The 24169-nt window shown below is 38.8% G+C and overlaps 2 protein-coding genes across 2 annotated transcripts in view; one reads left to right on the top strand and one right to left on the bottom strand.

Moving 5' to 3' along the window:
* The window catches only part of LOC132545753 (pyridoxal kinase-like), a 17324-nt gene extending 6001 nt beyond the window's left edge, over positions 1–11323 (bottom strand). The window contains exons 1-8 of the mRNA XM_060209442.1: positions 11224–11323; positions 10678–10732; positions 9708–9812; positions 9337–9420; positions 9006–9040; positions 3949–4034; positions 660–808; positions 358–476 (exon numbers count right to left, since the gene is read on the bottom strand). Of these exons, the coding sequence (XP_060065425.1) occupies positions 358–476; positions 660–808; positions 3949–4034; positions 9006–9040; positions 9337–9420; positions 9708–9812; positions 10678–10732; positions 11224–11316 (726 nt within the window). The 5' untranslated portion in view covers positions 11317–11323. The remainder of the gene's footprint in view (positions 1–357; positions 477–659; positions 809–3948; positions 4035–9005; positions 9041–9336; positions 9421–9707; positions 9813–10677; positions 10733–11223) is intronic.
* On the top strand, positions 11244–24169 carry LOC132545772 (dehydrogenase/reductase SDR family member 6-like). Its single transcript, XM_060209460.1, has 9 exons — positions 11244–11467; positions 13946–14031; positions 16252–16330; positions 17365–17461; positions 18312–18420; positions 22999–23059; positions 23314–23427; positions 23805–23863; positions 24158–24169. The coding sequence occupies exons 2-9, from the start codon at positions 13957–13959 to the stop codon at positions 24167–24169; spliced, it is 606 nt and encodes a 201-aa protein (XP_060065443.1). The 5' UTR covers positions 11244–11467; positions 13946–13956.

The following is a 24169-nucleotide window of genomic DNA, read 5'->3' as shown; positions in this document are numbered from 1 at the left end:
TAACATAAATGTTAACAAATTTACAAGATTCAAAGTAAACACTGGCTGTCGTGTCAAGTATTTAATCAAGCTCAAATGTTTGCTGGTGGATATCTTCATCATTAATATCAAATTGTTGTCTAGAAAACAGTATACACAAACAAGACCAATACTTAACATGTTCATTTAGTTTGAAGGGGATCTTTTTTAGTTCTTTAGAAATAGTGTTTCCAGGATGGACAGATGTACACACACACTTCCTCTTTCCCAGATTTATGAATGGACAAGAAGAGAAAATGAAAAGCAAAAGTCCTCAAACATCAGATGACATGCTATGAATTAGGTTGAGCTAAATTACTGAACAATCTGAATGCTTACCTTGAGATTTTTGTCTTTCTGTATCCAGGCAAGGAGGCAGGCAGCAAACAAATCCCCCGTACCTACAAATACCTGAGGGATGTAGGGCATGTTGATCCTGTACTGTTCCTTACAGCCATCTGTGTAAAACATTTCAAAGTCACTTTAAATGTCCGTACACTTTCACAGGTGTATTTGTGAATGTATCATCATCTCTATCCCTTAGTTTTGATATGAAAGTTTGGGTTTTAAGATTCACACTGAACGATATCTAACATTATGTTCAGGTTAAAATCCTGAGATCATAAAGGGTACATATTTACTCTTTATGGAGCTGGCTAGTGCCACAATGGTGCCCTCCGACCCCAGGTCACTGCTGCTGATAACAACTGTCTTTGGTCCCATATCATGAAGAATCTGCATGGCTTTCCAGGCATCGCTCTCCGTTCCAATTTTCATCTCTGTCAACAACCTGTAATATATGTATCCTAGGTCTTAATTCTGGCTGTTTACTAAGTAACAACAGGACATGTATCCTAGGTCTTAATTCTGGCTGTTTACTCAGTTACAACAGAACATGTGTCCTAGGTGATGATTCTGGTTGTTCACTCAGTAACAACAGAACATGTGTCCTAGGTCTTAATTCTGGCTGTTTACTCAGTTACAACAGAACATGTGTCCTAGGTGATGATTCTGGTTGTTCACTCAGTAACAACAGAACATGTGTCCTAGGTCTTAATTCTGGCTGTTTACTAAGTAACAACAGGACATGTATCCTAGGTCTTAATTCTGGCTGTTTACTCAGTTACAACAGAACATGTGTCCTAGGTGATGATTCTGGTTGTTCACTCAGTAACAACAGAACATGTGTCCTTGGTCTTAATTCTGGCTGTTTACTCAGTAACAACAGGACATGTATCCTAGGTCTTAATTCTGGTTGTTTACTCAGTAACAACAGAACATGTATCCTAGGTGATGATTCTGGCTGTTTACTCAGTAACAACAGAACATGTGTCCTAGGTCTTAATTCTGGCTGTTTACTCAGTTACAACAGAACATGTATCCTAGGTCTTAATTCTGGCTGTTTACTCAGTAACAACAGAACATGTATCCTAGGTGATGATTCTGGTTGTTTACTCAGTTACAACAGAACATGTATCCTAGGTGATGATTCTGGTTGTTTACTCAGTAACAACAGAACATGTATCCTAGGTGATGATTCTGGTTGTTTACTCAGTAACAACAGAACATGTATCCTAGGTCTTAATTCTGGCTGTTTACTCAGTTACAACAGAACATGTGTCCTAGGTGATGATTCTGGTTGTTCACTCAGTAACAACAGAACATGTGTCCTAGGTCTTAATTCTGGCTGTTTACTAAGTAACAACAGGACATGTATCCTAGGTCTTAATTCTGGCTGTTTACTCAGTAACAACAGAACATGTATCCTAGGTGATGATTCTGGCTGTTTACTCAGTAACAACAGAACATGTGTCCTAGGTCTTAATTCTGGCTGTTTACTCAGTTACAACAGAACATGTATCCTAGGTCTTAATTCTGGCTGTTTACTCAGTAACAACAGAACATGTATCCTAGGTGATGATTCTGGTTGTTTACTCAGTTACAACAGAACATGTATCCTAGGTGATGATTCTGGTTGTTTACTCAGTAACAACAGAACATGTATCCTAGGTGATGATTCTGGTTGTTTACTCAGTAACAACAGAACATGTATCCTAGGTCTTAATTCTGGCTGTTTACTCAGTAACAACAGAACATGTATCCTAGGTGATGATTCTGGTTGTTTACTCAGTAACAACAGAACATGTATCCTAGGTCATAATTCTGGTTGTTTACTCAGTAACAACAGAACATGTATCCTAGGTCTTAATTCTGGCTGTTTACTCAGTAACAACAGAACATGTATCCTAGGTGATGATTCTGGCTGTTTACTCAGTTACAACAGAACATGTATCCTAGGTCTTAATTCTGGCTGTTTACTCAGTAACAACAGAACATGTGTCCTAGGTCTTAATTCTGGCTGTTTACTCAGTAACAACAGAACATGTGTCCTAGGTGATGATTCTGGCTGTTTACTCAGTTACAACAGAACATGTGTCCTAGGTCTTAATTCTGGCTGTTTACTCAGTAACAACAGAACATGTATCCTAGGTGATGATTCTGGCTGTTTACTCAGTAACAACAGAACATGTGTCCTAGGTGATGATTCTGGCTGTTTACTCAGTTACAACAGAACATGTATCCTAGGTCTTAATTCTGGCTGTTTACTCAGTAACAACAGAACATGTGTCCTAGGTCTTAATTCTGGCTGTTTACTCAGTTACAACAGAACATGTATCCTAGGTGATGATTCTGGTTGTTTACTCAGTAACAACAGAACATGTATCCTAGGTGATGATTCTGGTTGTTTACTCAGTAACAACAGAACATGTATCCTAGGTCTTAATTCTGGCTGTTTACTCAGTAACAACAGAACATGTATCCTAGGTGATGATTCTGGTTGTTTACTCAGTAACAACAGAACATGTATCCTAGGTCATAATTCTGGTTGTTTACTCAGTAACAACAGAACATGTATCCTAGGTCTTAATTCTGGCTGTTTACTCAGTAACAACAGAACATGTATCCTAGGTGATGATTCTGGCTGTTTACTCAGTTACAACAGAACATGTATCCTAGGTCTTAATTCTGGCTGTTTACTCAGTAACAACAGAACATGTGTCCTAGGTCTTAATTCTGGCTGTTTACTCAGTAACAACAGAACATGTGTCCTAGGTGATGATTCTGGCTGTTTACTCAGTTACAACAGAACATGTGTCCTAGGTCTTAATTCTGGCTGTTTACTCAGTAACAACAGAACATGTATCCTAGGTGATGATTCTGGCTGTTTACTCAGTAACAACAGAACATGTGTCCTAGGTGATGATTCTGGCTGTTTACTCAGTTACAACAGAACATGTATCCTAGGTCTTAATTCTGGCTGTTTACTCAGTAACAACAGAACATGTGTCCTAGGTCTTAATTCTGGCTGTTTACTCAGTTACAACAGAACATGTGTCCTAGGTCTTAATTCTGGCTGTTTACTCAGTTACAACAGAACATGTGTCCTAGGTCTTAATTCTGGTTGTTTACTCAGTAACAACAGAACATGTGTCCTAGGTCTTAATTCTGGCTGTTTACTCAGTAACAACAGAACATGAATCCTAGGTCTTAATTCTGGCTGTTTACTCAGTTACAACAGAACATGTGTCCTAGGTCTTAATTCTGGTTGTTTACTCAGTAACAACAGAACATGTGTCCTAGGTCTTAATTCTGGCTGTTTACTCAGTTACAACAGAACATGTATCCTAGCTGATGATTCTGGTTGTTCACTCAGTTACAACAGAACATGTGTCCTAGGTCTTAATTCTGGCTGTTTACTCAGTTACAACAGAACATGTGTCCTAGGTCTTAATTCTGGCTGTTTACTCAGTAACAACAGAACATGTGTCCTAGGTCTTAATTCTGGCTGTTTACTCAGTAACAACAGAATACGTATCCTAGGAGATGATTCTAATATCCAATATTAATAATGTTTCTCTCTTTACTTACTCAGCTTCAAACTGGTTTGGTGTGATGATATCGGCAATTGGAATCATGACTTTCTGGTATACCTCTAGTAGTTCTTGGGGCACATACTGAAACAGATACCTTTAAATTAATTCTCTTCCTTCTATTAAAGTTACCAGACTTTTCCTGATAAATCTATATCCATTATTAGTATAAAGATGTTAAGTTTTGTGGGAGCATATATTCTTTGTCACATTTAGCACTGCATGAGTTTTCCCTCTAGTACAAGGGCTCATTGATAAGTTGTGGGCCTCATATTTATGGGTTTGACTTTTAGAGGACATACTGCATTATTTTCAACATAATCCCCTTCAGTATCAATACACTTTTGTGAGCAATGTTTATGGGCCTAAATGCCACTTTTAAAGAAGTCCTTTTCTTGACCGTTCAGAAAGTCCTCCACTCCATGTATGACTTCATCATCTGACCAAAAGTTGGTACCAGAAATGGCCGTTTCAATTTTGGAAATAGGTGATAGTCTGAGGGAGCGTGATCAGGCAAATAAGCAGGTGCTCAATCAATTCAAAGCCATAATCCTTAATGGCAGCAATGGCAACGACAGACCTGAGTATAGTAGTGTAGAATTACAAAGGATGGAGGGACGGTGAGTAGTGTAGAATTACAAAGGATGGAGGGACGGTGAGTAGTGTAGAATTACAAAGGATGGAGGGACGGTGAGTAGTGTAGAATTACAAAGGATGGAGGGACGGTGAGTAGTGTAGAATTACAAAGGATGGAGGGACGGTGAGTAGTGTAGAATCACATGGGATGGAGGGACACTGAGTAGTGTAGAATCACAAGGGATGGAGGGACGCTAAGTAGTGTAAAATCACAAGGGATGGAGGGACACTGAGTAGTATAGAATGACAAGGGATGGAGGGACACTGAGTAGTATAGAATCACAAGGGATGGAGGGATGCTGAGTAGTGTAGAATCACAAGGGATGGAGGGATGCTGAGTAGTGTAGAATCACAAGGGATGGAGGGATGCTGAGTAGTGTAGAATCAAAAGGGATGGAGGGACGCTGAGTAGTGTAGAATCACAAGGGATGGAGGGATGCTGAGTAGTGTAGAATCACAAGGGATGGAGGGACACTGAGTAGTATAGAATCACAAGGGATGGAGGGATGCTGAGTAGTGTAGAATCAAAAGGGATGGAGGGACGCTGAGTAGTGTAGAATCACAAGGGATGGAGAGACGCTCAGTAGTGTAGAATCACAAGGGATGGAGGGACGCTCAGTAGTGTAGAATCACAAGGGATGGAGGGACGCTCAGTAGTGTAGAATCACAAGGGATGGAGGGATGCTCAGAAGTGTAGAATCACAAGGAATGGAGGGTCGCTGAGTAGTGTAGAATCACAAGGGATGGAGGGATGCTGAGTAGTGTAGAATCACAAGGGATGGAGGGTCGCTGAGTAGTGTAGAATCACAAGGGATGGAGGGACGCTGAGTAGTGTAGAATCACAAGGGATGGAGGGACGCTGAGTAGTGTAGAATCACAAAGGATGCAGGGGCATTTCTACAATCTTACCTCTCCACACACTTCTCCAACATAAGCTCTCTCTCACAAAACTATCCACTGTTATATCTCCCATACAAATCCATAATCTAACCAGACTTGGAAAAATCCACTCGCCCAGTCGCCATGGCGACTAAAACATCGATTTGGGCAAGTAATTTTCGCCACGCACACGCCCGTCTGGCGAGTAACAATTTCGTCATCATCGAAAAAATCCAGAATTTTGTCTGTCCCTTCAAGTAATAGATCACACAGACACTTGTAAACTGCTTAAGCGTCTTGACGACAAAAATACGATTGCGAACTTCAACATGAGGGCATACTTTGGTATGTCAACAAAGGCGAATAAGGAAAAACCAAGGAAAGATCATTCAAAGTATGAATTAACCAGGGACATAAAGCAATGTTTGCACTTTTTACAAAATATAATAACATGAACTTGAATGTTAAAACTATGCTTCATCTGTTCGATACCTATGTTGGAAGTATTTTAAGCCATGGTTGTGAAGTATGGGGAGCATCCAAGGCAAACGATATTGAAAAGGTTCACAGTCATTTTAGTAAAAGAATATTACATGTTAAAAAATCGACCTCAAATTCAATGGTATATTGCGAGCTAGGTCGTTTCCCACTTGAATATTACAGAAAATACAGAATGATAAAGTACTGGTTTAAATTAATTGATGCGCGAAATTGTATTTTAAATCGTGCATATGATTCTTTAAGAAATGGTAACACAAAGAAATGTTTTAACTGGGTTACTTTTATGAAAAAATGAACTTTTGTCACTTAGTTTCGGATATGTATGGGTAAACCAAGAAATGTATGCAAATTATGCAGACAATATTTTACCAGTAATAAAGCAGAGAATTTTTTATCAAGCCCAACAATGCTTAAAATATTTATTAGAGCCATCGTCGATGTGTCATATATATAAACATCTTGTGGATAGTGTCACCTTACCTTTTTATATTACTAAATATATTCCAAACAAATCTAGAACTTGTCTCATTAAGATACGTCTGTCGGCACATTGTTTAGCTATTGAATCAGGTCGATATGATAACACCCCAAGACAAAGACGTTTTTGTAATATGTGTAATATTGGACAGGTTGAGGATGAGCATCATTTTATTTTTGAATGCAACAGGTATAGAGATTTAAGGGAAAAGTATATCAAACGTAATTACTGGAATAGGCCATCTGTTTTTAAATTAATTCAGTTATTGAGAGTTGAAAGTATTAAGGAATTTTGTTCTACAGGAAAGTTTATATATGAGGCAACTAAGTTAAGAAATAATACATAATTAAATATTAAGTAATAATAACATAAAACATTAAGTATGAAATACAGGGATATTATATGTCATTCTCTATATATGTATGTCACGCCATGCTGTAATTTGTTTATATTGTTTTGTGACTGATAGGCCGGAAGGCCTAAGGTAATAAAAAAAGAAAAGAATTGAGTTACAATAAACTTTGAAGATACAAGAAACTATTTTTTTGCTTATTTACGGTAAATATGGTTGTTTTCTAAAAATATTCACAGCAGGCGATATGAATCACGTCAGCTCGATCTTCTTCAGCAGCAGAGGTCGGGGACGTCCGTGAGCAAATTCCGTATAATTGTTCAAAATTTATCAATAGTTCAACCACCCTGTGCTTCTTTTTTTGAAATATATAGTAATCGTACTATTATTGAAAAAAATAAACTAATTGTGGATGCTTTTAAAATAGTGATGTGAAAGATGGCTGCATTATTTATGCAGAAAATTGCCGCTAGAGGGCTCTAACTCTTTTCGATATTTCAGCCGATGAGAAAGCCAGGATCGGTAAATTTTGTCTGAAAGGCCGTTGCAATAGGCTATGCGTACGGAGTACGTTTAGCCTAAAAAGGAAAAGAAAAGTTGTAAACTCTTGGTTTGAAGAGTTTGAATGGCTTGGAGGTAAATGACACTGACAGCTAAAACGTTTCTTTCCAGAATTTGTGGAAATTTAGCAGACGATATCTGGCCTGTTATTAGATATCATAAACGGAACCCTTGTTCCCCCGAATTTTCTGTAACTAAAGATTGTCATGGTGTCCTGACAAAACATTCGTGGAATTTACGAATATTATGAGTTTTGCAATGTGTTGCATCACGCAGACATTTGTAGCAGATCAATCATAAAAAAAAGTTACACACAATGATACCATTTATTACTACTATCAAATTATTTCAAATAAACAGTTCACGGCAAAATCTCTCATAAAATACATTAAACTAAAAATAATTTTTGGGCCAATAGAAAGTTGGTTTGGGTGAGTTGATTTTGAATGTCACTTGCCCTTTGGGCGATTGCCTTAAATAAAATTTTTCAAAGCCTGCTAACCCTTTTCAAACACACTTCTCCAATCAATCCTCTCCCATTCACACCTCTAAAATCTGTCTTGCATTTCCCTCACCCAACTCCCCAATCTAACTTTCAACTCCCCCATCTGAACACACTTCTCCAATTGCCCACCTCATCTTTCCATCACATACATCTCTCTTACATTCATCATTCCCACCTGACCTTTCAGTCACACACCTTTCCCTCACACCTCTCTTTCCTATCCCCTACCTAACCTATCTTTCACACACACTTCTCATCCGACCTGCCCAGCACTCACCACTCCCACCTTAATTCTCCTACACACACCTCTCCTACATGACCTCTCCAACACTGACCACCCTCACATAACCTCTCCCTCATTCACCACTCCCATCTAACCTCTCTCTCAAAAACTCCCCTTTCTTACCTCTCCTTCACACACTCCCATACCTTACCTCTCCCTCACATACTCCCCCACATGACCTCTCCCATCAGACCCTACCCACACACCTCTCTAAAGACTGAACTTTTCCACGCATATATCTAAGTCATGACCTCACCTACAAAACTCATCAAAGGCATAGCCATAAGTCTCCAATGCTCGCCTCATAATCCCAAACATAAAGCCACCATCTTTTTTTTTTTTACAATTGTGCGACCAACAATGTCTGCCTTGGAAATGATTCTGTGTACAATGGTATTGACTATATAATTCTAGCAATGTTACAAATCTACAGAACCCTTACCGGTATTAGTTACGGTACCATAGGTTTCTTTCACCATGTAAATATTTAACATAACTCACCCAAAGATCGCCTTCCAAGCCAACCTAATAACAGAATCCTTGTCAAAATAGACAACAACTTCAACATTTGTCATCAATATCTGTCTCTGTTCTGTTCCCACTTACTCAAGAGTTACATCTTGTTCTTAGAACATGGTGGTGTTTGTTCAATTATTGAACAATGAATTTTCAATGACACTTATTTCAAAACTTAATCTTATCAAAGTTTGTATCAAAGTTCTTGTAACCATTACATAGGTGATTTTTCTTCTTATATGTTGATATTGGAACTGACAGAGTATACTGGAATAGTGATAAAGCCTGTATATGTATTTTAAACAAATAAATATCTATTGAATATTTCTGTGGATAAGACTCACCATTTTACCATTATCTCCCATCACTGGATCACACACTACAAAAAGGAAATGTAAAAATGTCTCATATATTTACACATGACACTAGTCAAGATACAAAGTATTGTACAAGTCACTGATGTCAATAAAGAGTGTAAAATATATGCAAATATTGCAGGTCAATGTAGACTTATATCTAGCCACAGCAGTTAACTTGTCAACAAAGACATTTGAACTGATGAGTCTTTAAAGATATTGAATAAATACAGAAAATGAGTTACATGATGTACAGTCATTGTCAGTTTATATCAGAATAACTCATATCTTAAAATAAATTTTTGAAAAAAATCATTACCATAGGTAAGGTTAGGATTCTGTTTCCGTAAATCTTTAACAATTTCTCCAACTTTCTCCAAGAATGATTTGGACCCTATGTAACCTGAAATTTATACAATATAATGATAACAACGGACCAACTTTGAAACTATAAACAAAAGTGGTAAAACAGGTGCAAAAATAAGTGGTAAAACAGGTGCAAAAATAAGTGGTAAAACAGGTGCAAAAATCTTATTTCCAACAAAGATGTCAATTTAAGGGTTCAGTTATGAAGTATAGGTCAGTTGTTTAAAGGGGTTCAAGACTTTGTTGTGAAGTATAGGTCAGTTGTTTAAAGGGGTTCAAGACTTTGTTGTGAATTACAGGTAAGTTGTATATTAAATCACATACCTGTGAGTAGATGTGTGAAGTGATGGATCTTGTTGAGTTTGAGTCCTTCGTATAAGCAGGACATATCATCAGCATTCAAAACTTGGCCTTTAAACACTTTATAACCTTTTTGAAAAAAATGTAAACAAAAAACATAGAACCATTCCCAAACAAAACAATACAACCAAAAATCTTATTAAGATTTCCAGGCAATGAAAAACTGAATCTAAATTTACCTTCAAAGATGAAAGCCTGGTTTTTCTGATGAAACAATCTAGTATGCAACAAATTGTCACTCATTTTGTTATGACAAAATAGGTCTCTTTATAACGATTTTGTTGTGTCTACAGAGCTAAAATAAAGAGAGCTACAAGCTGGAAAGTTCTATTTCATTTTTTTGATATAGCTGATATGTTTCCTGGTTGTTATAAAAATGACAGCCTGACATAGACAGACATGTGTCATCTACCTTGTAAGTTGTGACAATATAATACTCTGTAACTGTTCATCTATCTTACTCATTACTAACTTAATGCTCTCCTAACACTAATCCATGTATTATTGAGTGACATGAGATTAGCCTGAAAGGTTCTAACTATTTATCCTGAATCTTATTCTGTTTTTACTAGATCAACTCCAACAAAGATTTAAGAAAAAAAAACTAAATTGATGTTTGAGTGGTTCGGTGGGACAGTGGTAACACACTCTCCTTTCACCTAGACATCCAGGGTTTCATTCCCCGAGCAGACATGAAAAGGTATGAGGTCACATGCCTGACCATGTGGGTTTCCCCCTGGTACTCGATGTTTCCTCCCACAGTAAAATTCCTTGTGCACTTTCATCTAAGTCAACAAGGGTGATTTATATAAGCTGACAGGTTGTTTCACAACTATTGTAAAATAAATTCAGTGTAAGGAAAAAGTTGTGATATAGATAGTTGCAATTTTAACCTTTCAGACTACAAAAGATGTTCTTTACAAAATCAATTTACCAGTATGGTTGGAGAACTGAACAGAATTCACGGTGCTCACGTCAAATCCCAGGATCTATTAAAAGCAAACAAATACACGTGAAAAATAATTCTTATACAATTCTAGGTCCTAAACATAATGTGATTATGACACGGAAATAAATAGTATTATATCGTAAAATAGTTGGTTATGATCAAAACAGCCGTAATATTCATAAAAGGTAACTATCTTATGGAGGTCGGGATAGGCAGTAAACCTTTATAATAAACGGTACTGTCAGTATTTATACCGTCCGACATCGTAGGTCTGAAGAAAGCTGATCATTGAAGACAAGCTTAACTTTTATTGTAGCAAAGTTTAGAAACAGGAAGTTTAAACTTGAATGAGAAAATATACATGGTACAAGGCCACCGTAAAATATCTCCACATAGCTAGTTACATGTATGCATTCGTTAATAGGCCAATTACATAATTAATTTTCATAGAAGATGTGATGTTCCAAGTGAAGGTGACCGTGGGGGAAAAAGGTATGGGGTCGGACTGGTCTCCAGATTAATCTCGCTCACCTGGAGGGGGAAAGTGGCACTCTTGTTGCCAACATATCCAGAGACGACTGAGCTCTGGATGGACAAAACACGACAGTCATCAGGGAAGGACATTATCACATGAAAGCACACGTTTAGTAAGACTACCTCGTAACAACGTGTGAGGGGTCATATACGATGTACTTCCGGGTCAACAATGTGAGTGAGTGGGCGTACTTTGTTGATGAACTCTGACTGTGACGGAACTAGGTTGTCGCAAGAGAAGGTAAGTACATGCACGCTGACAGCTGTTACTGTGTCCAAGGAAGCGGATGATTGTTTAGTCTTAACATCCTTTCGCCGTTATTAAGCGTCCAAATGCATGCGTTCTCGTTAGTAGCCTATCAATACGTAGCCCAGAACCGCACGCAGTACGAAAGTGAAAGAAAAGCGAGTTTCAAAAGTGAAATATGAAATTTTTTTTCTGATCTATGTCGAGCATTCTGGATTAACCATACAAAATTCAGCCTCAAGTATGGACCGAGAAGATACCCGAAATATCGCTGCGGTCCGTACATTATAAGTACAATTCAAAATGGTCATATTTGGGGTCGTGTTTACACGCTTCTATTTGTACTCCTCAGTGTATATATTTTTAAGACCGCGATGTGGCAATGGGACACGGTGTGTAGTAGTGATTGATGTAAGCAAAAATGGCAAGATATCTTTAAGTCATTTAAAATGCACAATGGAAATCAATCGATAAATTTATTAGCATAACAATGTTACATCCTCGGAATGACACCTGGGGAATAATACTGTATCCGTTTAATTCGTTTTAAATCAACTTCAGTAGAACGCATAGGGGGTATTTTTCTTGCATTGTGGCTGTTATAATTCAAGAAATAATTTAATGCATAAATTTGAAGAAAAAAATCTATCCGTTTTGATAGGTAAAGGTATCTTGTACAACTGAGATTATTAATTCGTATTGTTTTATTGTCCATGAAACTAGCAATTGTCAGGTTTTATATGGGAAGATAGTGCCAGATGTGATCAGGGAAGATAGTGCCAGGTGTGATCAGGGAAGGTAGTGCCAGGTGTGATCAGGAAAGATAGTGCCAGGTGTTACCAGGGAAGATAGTGACAGGTGTGATCAGGGAAGATAGTGCCAGGTGTGATTAGGGAAGGTAGTGCCAGTTGTGATCAGGGGAGGTAGTGCCAGGTGTGATCAGGCAAGATAGTGCCAGGTGTGATCAGGGAATGTAGTGCCAGGTGTAACGAGGGAAGATAGTGCCAGGTGTGATCAGGGAAGGTAGTCCTAGGTAGTTGATCAAAGATTTTTTTCCAACAACGTTTGCAAATATAGGAAATAAAAACGCTATAAGAATCTCACACTAATTTTCATATGAGTTTTATGCTTTTTACTTTTCCTTTCCATTTTAGCGAACCCAATCTCTGGTTCGCTATCTAGCGGCTAGCGTTAGAACCAGAGAATACTCGAGTTAACACAGGGATCTGAGAAGTACTGTATTTGCGTAGTGTTACTCGGGTGTTAGGATATTATCGTGTGTATGTACACAGTTACTATAGTATGCAAGATCAGGTCGTGACTGGGTCATAACAGTCGTTATCGTATTCAAGATACTTTACAGGTTAAGGAGACCCCCTCAAGAAGTTTATGATTAATTCTAAGCCATACAACCGAAGTTACAGCGTGGAAAAGGAAGATCAAATCAAAACAGATTTTACAAAACGATTACGAATTTATCATTGATATTGGTATCGGGAGAAAACACCAGATATTGGTATCGGGAGAAAACACCAGATATTGGTAGCGGGAGAAAACACCAGATATTGGTAGCGGGAGAAAACACCAGATATTGGTAGCGGGAGAAAACACCAGATATTGGTAGCGGGAGAAAACACCAGATATTGGTAGCGGGAGAAAACACCAGATATTGGTAGCGGAAGAAAACACCAGATATTGGTAGCGGAAGAAAACACCAGATATTGGTATCGGGGGAAAACACAAGATATTGGTATCGGAAGAAAACACCAGATATTGGTAGCGGAAGAAAACACCAGATATTGGTAGCGGGAGAAAACACCAGATATTGGTAGCGGGAGAAAACACCAGATAATGGTAGAGGAAGAAAACACCAGATATTGGTATCGGGAGAAAACACAAGATATTAGTAGCGGGAGAAAACACCAGATAATGGTATCGGGGGAAAACACAAGATATTGGTATCGGAAGAAAACACCAGATATTGGTATCGGGAGAAAACACCAGATATTGGTATCGGGAGAAAACACCAGATATTGGTAGCGGAAGAAAACACCAGATATTGGTAGCGGGAGAAAACACCAGATATTGGTAGCGGAAGAAAACACCAGGTATTGGTAGCGGGAGAAAACACCAGATAATGGTAGCGGAAGAAAACACCAGATAATGGTATCGGGAGAAAACAACAGATATTGGTATCGTGAGATACCATTTATTTGACGATTTGATTTCTATGTACTTCTGGTTTCCTCATCAGAGAGATACATGAAGTTACTTTCATATTTACCAGTATCTTATCCAGAAACATAGTTACAACATATCTTTATTCCTGTTTCTTTAACTTATCTGCAGATTCACGTACTTTTATTGAAACTAATGATACAATTCAACCAACAGATTGTAGTTGAATAGAAGTTCAGTCAACTTTAATTACACTGCTTAAATGTTTTAATTCTTTTCAATGGCTTTTTGTAGTATAAAAAACGATGCCTGCACGATTTGAGGGGAAAGTTGTCCTACTGTCCGCGGCAGCACAAGGAATAGGACGTGCCACGGCCTTGGTAGGTAGCCAAAACCCTTGATTGTAGTCAGAGGTCAAACAGGTAAGGTGACATACAATGATATAAAGATACAGGTAAGGTGACGAACCATGATATAAAGATACAGGTAAGGTGACGAACCATGATATGAAGATACAGGTAAGGTGACGAACCATGATATGAAGATACAGGTAAGGTGACGAACCATGATATGAAGATACAGGTAAGGTGACGAACCATGATATGAAGATACAGGTAAGGTGACGAACCATGATATGAAGATACAGGTAAGGTGACGAACCATGATATGAAGATACAGGTAAGGTGACGAACCATGATATGAAGATGTGTTAAACTTTAACAGGTAGAAGATATTGATATAGTTTTAGATTGTTACAAAAGTCTCACTGAAATGTTAATTAACACTAATTACCAGTAGGTAATGAAGAATTGTAAGCCTTGGTATTTTGTCGCATTGAGGTATTGAGTATACTTATAATAGCTTTCGAGTGGAATTACATGATCTTTCGACTGTAGTATAATCTTATGTACATTAGGGTGGAAATTATTTTATAGAGACGATGATAAAATTAAAGTAAAATTAGATTGATCACCCATACAGGCATCACGCAGTAACAATGCTCTATACCATGACAGTCGATTTAAACTTTAGTAATCATTGAGGTCCATTGTCGACTATACTGGTTCCAATGTCTTCAGGTATCTTGTAGACATTCTAGGACCACGAGTGATGACGTCAGAGCGTCCCCAATAAAACTCAATGCACTGTCCCGACGCGAAAGGACGAAGAAATCATTTCATTTGATGCTGTCTCTTTTAACCAGCACACCCACTAACAAACACTTTGTGTCATTCGCAGCCGCCCAGAGCTAGATATATCTTGGTGAAAGAACACAAATTTCCATATACAAGACTTAGTGGAACTTTCCGCGATACCATCTACCGACAACTCGTCGGCTTGTCAACCAGAAGTCCAGTGTTTCCTATTGTCGTCAATTTGTTCATGGAATTTTTGGAGAAATAATTCCAGCCACTGTCCCATAGAGTACAAGTCTAGCGTATGAGAACGATATGTTGAGGAAATATTGTCGATAGTGAAGATGAAAAGATATGACTTCATATATCATAATAGGAGATACCACAAACAGCACCAGATTCACACACGAGGGATGGCACTATACCCTTTCTTGATACCCTATTTGTAAAAAAAATAATAATGTAGAGTCAAAGTATTGGTCTAAATGGAAATTAATTACATCAGATCCACAATTTACAGCCTCACCTACTCTTACACACCAGAATTTGGGCGTTGTACGAAACTTAGTAGATGGAATTCAATGGTCGCGGAGCAACCTGACAAAACCCAGAGCAGAATCACATCCATAGCGCTGTGATATCATGTAGATATCTGGATGGGCCAATCAGAGAATTAATAAACAACATTTGGAAAGGAGAGAAGAAAAATATAATCATCGAAGAAAAGAATAGAAGGATGGACAGTCATTCCTTACATTAAAGGCCTGTCAGAAACCAGAGAATTTACGGTGGTCATGGTTCAGTGTAGACTTCGTGATATCTTTGTCCATTATAACGATAAAATACCCAAGGAGAACGTCGTGGAGTGTGTATATAAGACCGAATGTAAAACCTGCAATGATAGGTATCTTCCGTCGGTGGAACTAAGAAGGTTTGGGATTCCGTGACCATCAGAAAGGCACGAAGCACAAGAAGACAGACCTTTACAAGATCGGAGCGGAAACGATACTAGATAAAAAAAAAAAAGTCGGCACTAACAGATCATATAGCACTGTAAAATCGTGTCATTGATTTGGACAATCCCGAAGTTGTGGTTAGGAAAAACAACCATTTCAAGCGGTAGGTAAAGGAAGGCACTGAACGGGGACGACATAGACTGTGGGGATCACTGTTTTCTCTATAATCTTTTCGCAATCTCGTCTCACTACTTTCTACCTTGGTACACATAAGTTTATACTACTACCGAAAAGTCCTGTGATGCCATTACCATTTTGGACACTGTTTACTTCAGTGCAATTACACTTCACACTGGTCACTTGTCTGACGAAGGTAGTGTAGTCACCTAAACGTTACAGATAATTGTCGACCTGGTTATGATACAAGAACTACATTTTAGTTTTAAATACGTCTGCCTATTTTATCTGAATGACTTTGAGTTTTGTATGAACTTTTTTTGTCCGACAGGCCTTCGCTGAAGAAGGTGCGACTGTTATTGCCACCGACATCAATGGAGAAAAGCTGGCCGAATTATCTGGAACGAAAGGTATTGTAGAAAGCAAGATGTTGGGAAGTACAGATTGTGGAACTGGCTTTCTTTTCGAAAAAGATAATATTTTATTTCAAATTGCATTGCATACCCACTCACGTATACTGTATTATAGCGAAACCGCAAACTGTAAATTAAGTCTTGTACATACTTTGTGTATCGATAAGATCATCGGAGTCAAATCCAATTATTGTGTTTTGCTAATGTTTTCAGGTCAAACAGCCATCTTCATGCGAATAGGCTTCCTTCTACATCGCCTATGTGTAAATATACTGACACGCAAAAGAAACGCAGCTACAATTAAATGTCAATATTTTTATGTTGAATTATTGTGATTTTAATACACTGCTACTTTACATGTTTCCTTTGAAATTCACGGTTAATTGTTCTCCGTCATGCTACTTGTCCTCGTGTTCGCGAGACATACCTCAATTGCCCGATTTGCACGTGCACGGAAATACGGGTAGGTTGCATTTTATGAGTATTAGACCTCTATGTCATCCTCCAGATATCTGGTAAGAAAGAAGTGCAGTTACTGTTAGGCGGAAAACTCCAAATGAGTACTGAATGTCCACAAAAGCACTCCCCCCCCCCCCCCCCCCCCCCCTTGAGATGTTTCGCCGCATTGGTGATAACTAAACACTTAATGGAATGTGTTATCCAGTAAAATGAATATTAATCTGTGATCAGTTGGAAGACATGTTTATATGTTTAAATAGTAAAATTGTTACAAACATTTAACGGTTACGTTTCTTTTGCGTGTCAGTATATATAAATGTATATAATGCTCGCATCCTGTATTTGAAAGGCCCCATTAAGTACGCTCCGTTTCACGTCTGTCAGAAGGATTTTTATGACAACCATTATGTAAAGTATGATCATCACTGGTTTATAGTTTCCTCCCACGATTATATCAACATTTCTACATACTCTGTTTAATCGTTAGTTATGTAATGATCAAAGGAAAACGCTCGGGCTACATATATCATTCTAAGGAAGACGCTATCAAGTTTCTCTTCCTTGTTGTACAGGTATCCGGACTCAGGTGCTTGACGTCACAGATTCTGCGGCCGTGGACAGTTTTTTGGACACTCTAGACAAAGTGGATGTACTGTTTAACTGCGCAGGGTGGGACACTAATAAAATACCTTCCTATACCGATTTCAGTTTAGTATATTGAGTTGTACATGTAAAACAAACATAATGTTCATCAATACATTGACTAGTTATCGAAAGTAGGAGGAGTTTCCAGAGCATGTTTCTCTCGGACGTAAACTGAGTCGTTTATGGAGGGCTTTTGTATCGCCTGCCAAATGCGACATATAGGTATTACTATGTCGTCATCGTCCGCACAAAGGGGTTTTCGCGATAACTTTAGTTTCCTTTGGCCGATCAAGCTCAAACTTCATACAAGGCTTCCTTACCAAAAATACTTGCTTGGTATTGCATTTCAAGTCCAAAGGTCAAAGGCCAAGGTCACGGTTAGTATAGATAGAAAATTAGTTTTTTTCCCTTTGACCGATCAACCTTACACTTTATACCGTGATTCCTTACCAAGAGTGCTTGCTTTGGATTTAAGGTCCGGAGGTCAAAGGTTAAGGTCACTCTTACAATGAATAGGGAATTGATATTTTTCACGATAACTTTAGTTCCTTTTGTCCAATCAACCTCACACTTTATACCGTGATTCCTTACCAAAAGTGCTTACTTGGTATTGCTTTTCAAGCCAAAAGGTCAAGGTCATTGTAGCTGTAAAAAGATAACTGTCTTGTGTGATTATTTGAGATAAACGTCATACATTTCTTCTTAACAAAAGGGCTTGTTTGAGATTGCTTTTTAGGTGCTTTTCCATGTTCCTGCCGTTATATCTGTGACTATTGTTCCGTAAAACTCGTCTCCAGAAATCTTGCTGTTCAGGCGACACATGAAATTCCGTGGAATAGATGAAAGAGAAATACTGTCGTTTGATTTTTTTAAGGTTTGTGCATCATGGTACTATTCTGGACGTGGAAGAAAAGGATTGGGACTTCAGCTTTAACCTTAATGTGAAGAGTATGTACAGAACCTGTCGACGTGTAATTCCGAAGGTTGGTGTACGTTTCTTTAACGCTCGAATGATTTATCTTTCCTATTATGCAAATACCACATTTTCGATGGGTAAAAACAATCTCTAAAGAAATGTCTTTCATTATTCCACATATTGTAAGATTTGGCTTCTGGGTGTTAATACAAGGCTATTTCTTTTATAGACTTTCGTAACTCCTCATCGTCTGAGCTATTTCTCCGAATGTCTTCCACAGATATGTTTCTATGGATACTTCCAGAGCGATATTTCTGTATGCTAGCACTTTTATGTGGATGCCTTCTCGTAGTACTTTCCTTAAAATATCTTCATATGTATGTTTTAGAGTCATGGTCCTTTAGACTGACACAGATGTATGTATTAGAGTCACGGTCCTTCAGACTGATACAGATGTATGTTTTAGAGTCATGGTCCTTCAGACTGTTAGAGTCACGGTCCTTTAGACTGACACAGATATATGTTTTAGAGTCACGGTCCTTTAGACTGACACAGATGTATGTTTTAGAGTCATGGTCCTTCAGACTGTTAGAGTCACGGTCCTTTAGACTGACACAGATATATGTTTTAGAGTCATGGTCCTTCAGACTGTTAGAGTCACGGTCCTTCAGACTGACACAGATGTATGTTTTAGAGTCATGGTCCTTCAGACTGACACAGATGTATGTTTTAGAGTCACGGTCCTTTCGACTGATACAGATGTATGTTTTAGAGTCACGGTCCTTCAGACTGATACAGATGTATGTTTTAGAGTCACGGTACAGATGTATGTTTTAGAGTCCTTCCTTCACTGATACAGATGTATGTTTTAGAGTCACGGTCCTTCAGACTGATACAGATGTATGTTTTAGAGTCACGGTCCTTCAGACTGATACAGATGTATGTTTTAGAGTCACGGTCCTTCAGACTGATACAGATGTATGCTTTAGAGTCACGGTCCTTTAGACTGACACAGATGTATGTTTTAGAGTCATGGTCCTTCAGACTGTTAGAGTCACGGTCCTTTAGACTGACACAGATATATGTTTTAGAGTCATGGTCCTTCAGACTGTTAGAGTCACGGTCCTTCAGACTGACACAGATGTATGTTTTAGAGTCATGGTCCTTCAGACTGACACAGATGTATGTTTTAGAGTCACGGTCCTTCAGACTGATACAGATGTATGTTTTAGAGTCATGGTCCTTCAGACTGACACAGATGTATGTTTTAGAGTCACGGTCCTTCAGACTGATACAGATGTATGTTTTAGAGTCATGATCCTTCAGACTGACACAGATGTATGTATTAGAGTCACGGTCCTTCAGACTGACACAGATGTATGTTTTAGAGTCATGGTCCTTCAGACTGTTAGAGTCACGGTCCTTTAGACTGACACAGATATATGTTTTAGAGTCACGGTCCTTCAGACTGATACAGATGTATGTTTTAGAGTCACGGTCCTTCAGACTGATACAGATGTATGTTTTAGAGTCACGGTCCTTCAGACTGATACAGATGTATGTTTTAGAGTCACGGTCCTTCAGACTGATACAGATGTATGTTTTAGAGTCACGGTCCTTCAGACTGATACAGATGTATGTTTTAGAGTCATGGTCCTTCAGACTGATACAGATGTATGCTTTAGAGTCACGGTCCTTTAGACTGACACAGATGTATGTTTTAGAGTCATGGTCCTTCAGACTGTTAGAGTCACGGTCCTTTAGACTGACACAGATATATGTTTTAGAGTCATGGTCCTTCAGACTGTTAGAGTCACGGTCCTTCAGACTGACACAGATGTATGTTTTAGAGAGTCATGGTCCTTCAGACTGACACAGATGTATGTTTTAGAGTCACGGTCCTTCAGACTGATACAGATGTATGTTTTAGAGTCATGGTCCTTCAGACTGACACAGATGTATGTTTTAGAGTCACGGTCCTTCAGACTGATACAGATGTATGTTTTAGAGTCATGATCCTTCAGACTGACACAGATGTATGTATAAGAGTCACGGTCCTTCAGACTGACACAGATGTATGTTTTAGAGTCATGGTCCTTCAGACTGTTAGAGTCACGGTCCTTTAGACTGACACAGATATATGTTTTAGAGTCACGGTCCTTCAGACTGACACAGATGTATGTTTTAGAGTCACGGTCCTTCAGACTGATACAGATGTATGTTTTAGAGTCATGGTCCTTCAGACTGACACAGATGTATGTTTTAGAGTCACGGTCCTTCAGACTGATACAGATGTATGTTTTAGAGTCATGATCCTTCAGACTGACACAGATGTATGTATTAGAGTCACGGTCCTTCAGACTGACACAGATGTATGTTTTAGAGTCATGGTCCTTCAGACTGTTAGAGTCACGGTCCTTTAGACTGACACAGATATATGTTTTAGAGTCACGGTCCTTTAGACTGACACAGATGTATGTTTTAGAGTCATGGTCCTTCAGACTGTTAGAGTCACGGTCCTTTAGACTGACACAGATATATGTTTTAGGGTCATGGTCCTTCAGACTGACACAGATGTATATTTTAGAGTCACGGTCCTTCAGACTGACACAGATGTATGTTTTAGAGTCACGGTCCTTTAGACTGACACAGATGTATGTTTTAGAGTCATGGTCCTTCAGACTGACACAGATGTATGTTTTAGAGTCACGGTCCTTCAGACTGACACAGATGTATGTTTTAGAGTCACGGTCCTTCAGACTGACACAGATGTATGTTTTAGAGTCACGGTCCTTCAGACTGATACAGATGTATGTTTTAGAGTCACGGTCCTTTCGACTGACACAGATGTATGTTTTAGAGTCATGGTCCTTCAGACTGTTAGAGTCACGGTCCTTTAGACTGACACAGATATATGTTTTAGAGTCATGGTCCTTCAGACTGTTAGAGTCACGGTCCTTTCGACTGACACAGATGTATGTTTTAGAGTCATGGTCCTTCAGACTGTTAGAGTCACGGTCCTTTAGACTGACACAGATATATGTTTTAGAGTCATGGTCCTTCAGACTGTTAGAGTCATGGTCCTTCAGACTGACACAGATATATGTTTTAGAGTCACGGTCCTTCAGACTGACACAGATGTATGTTTTAGAGTCATGGTCCTTCAGACTGACACAGATGTATGTTTTAGAGTCATGGTCCTTCAGAATGACACAGGTGTATGTTTTAGAGTCATGGTCCTTTAGACTGACACAGATGTATGTATTAGAGTCACGGTCCTTCAGACTGACACAGATGTATGTTTTAGAGTCATGGTCCTTCAGACTGTTAGAGTCACGGTCCTTCAGACTGACACAGATATATGTTTTAGAGTCACGGTCCTTTAGACTGACACAGATGTATGTTTTAGAGTCATGGTCCTTCAGACTGTTAGAGTCACGGTCCTTTAGACTGACACAGATATATGTTTTAGAGTCATGGTCCTTCAGACTGTTAGAGTCACGGTCCTTCAGACTGACACAGATGTATGTTTTAGAGTCATGGTCCTTCAGACTGACACAGATGTATGTTTTAGAGTCACGGTCCTTCAGACTGACACAGATGTATGTTTTAGAGTCACGGTCCTTTCGACTGATACAGATGTATGTTTTAGAGTCATGGTCCTTCAGACTGATACAGATGTATGTTTTAGAGTCACGGTCCTTCAGACTGATACAGATGTATGTTTTAGAGTCACGGTCCTTCAGACTGATACAGATGTATGTTTTAGAGTCACGGTCCTTCAGACTGATACAGATGTATGTTTTAGAGTCACGGTCCTTCAGACTGATACAGATGTATGTTTTAGAGTCACGGTCCTTCAGACTGATACAGATGTATGTTTTAGAGTCACGGTCCTTTAGACTGACACAGATGTATGTTTTAGAGTCATGGTCCTTCAGACTGTTAGAGTCACGGTCCTTTAGACTGACACAGATATATGTTTTAGAGTCATGGTCCTTCAGACTGTTAGAGTCACGGTCCTTCAGACTGACACAGATGTATGTTTTAGAGTCATGGTCCTTCAGACTGACACAGATGTATGTTTTAGAGTCACGGTCCTTTCGACTGATACAGATGTATGTTTTAGAGTCATGGTCCTTCAGACTGATACAGATGTATGTTTTAGAGTCACGGTCCTTCAGACTGATACAGATGTATGTTTTAGAGTCGCGGTCCTTCAGACTGACACAGATGTATGTTTTAGTGTCATGGTCCTTCAGACTGTTAGAGTCACGGTCCTTCAGACTGATGCAGATGTATGTTTTAGAGTCACGGTCCTTCAGACTGATACAGATGTATGTTTTAGAGTCACGGTCCTTCAGACTGATACAGATGTATGTTTTAGAGTCACGGTCCTTCAGACTGATACAGATGTATGTTTTAGAGTCATGGTCCTTCAGACTGACACAGATGTATGTTTTAGAGTCACGGTCCTTCAGACTGACACAGATGTATGTTTTAGAGTCACGGTCCTTCAGACTGTTAGAGTCACGGTCCTTCAGACTGATACAGATGTATGTTTTAGAGTCACGGTCCTTCAGACTGATACAGATGTATGTTTTAGAGTCATGGTCCTTTCGACTGATACAGATGTATGTTTTAGATGATCAAAAACGGAGGAGGCGCTATCATCAATATGTCATCAGTTGCATCAACTATTCACGGTAAGTCTCTCTCTCTATATATACTTCTGATTACAACTGAATTCTCCACATGTATTCCTGTAATACTTCCTATATAAACTCTCCGACATGTCTTTGTCTAATCAGTATAAAAAGTTTGATGGGACCAGACATGGAAGTTCCATCGTACATCATATTTACTGTTACATAAGCAGTATTTGAAGTAAAACACCGAAAATGAAGTGCGGAACTTCTTGACAAGTGTGTTATTCTGTGCCTAACGTTCGCTGTTCCAGGACCCCCGAATCGGTTTGTGTACAGTGCCACTAAGGCGGCTGTGATCGGTCTCAGTAAAACCATCGCCAGGGACTTCATTGGTGACGGTATTCGTTGTATCCCCGTCTGCCCAGGTAAGTATGATAACAAAAAATGAAGGCACTCACCAGAGTTTATTTCTTAGTTGTTAAATATTTTGTACATGGCTTTTTTTATTATGATGAATGTTGATCAGAGTCGGTATATGTTAAATAAAACAGAAAAAGAAAATATCATAGGTAAGTACCAACAGGATGTATTGGAGCTCAAAATCGAAAAGAAAATGTCAAAAACAGAAGTAATATTATTGATGTATGAAGAAAAGAGGGAAAATTAATTGGGAAAACATCCTTGTACTAAGAAGGCACACAAGTAAAAAGCAACTTGAAATGCATTATGCAAATTAAAAAGCTGGTAAACCCTGCACCAGACTCTATGAGTGACGCATGAACATGGTTACTTTGTGATACAGGAACCGTGGACACACCTTCCCTTCATGGAAGGATACAGGCCCAAGCCGACCCAGAACAGGTAAGATATTAGTAGCTTAATGACAGCTGGTTCGAGTTCACCATACGTAACCTTCCACGCTTCGGTGGACGCTCGACAAGAGATAGAGGCTTAACCTTCCACGCTTCGGTGGACCTCCACCAGAGGTTAGGGAAGTTGCGCAAGGAAGGCATTGGGACAGAAACAAGAGATCCCAGAGTGGTCTTGGCACCTACCATTGTTTGATCTTTATATGCTCATTGAAAATCATTTCCCCTTCTTTTCTCCTCTCTGTTTTTGCTCTTGATGATTGGACATTTGAATATTCCTTTGCAGAAATTACAATGA

Source organism: Ylistrum balloti, unplaced genomic scaffold (assembly GCF_031769215.1).
Source record: "Ylistrum balloti isolate Yb309-2 unplaced genomic scaffold, AGI_CSIRO_Ybal_v1 Utg369856, whole genome shotgun sequence".
Lineage (NCBI taxonomy): Eukaryota > Metazoa > Mollusca > Bivalvia > Pectinida > Pectinidae > Ylistrum > Ylistrum balloti.
Note: the sequence above shows the minus strand (reverse complement) of the source record. Positions and strands in the feature narration are given on the sequence as shown.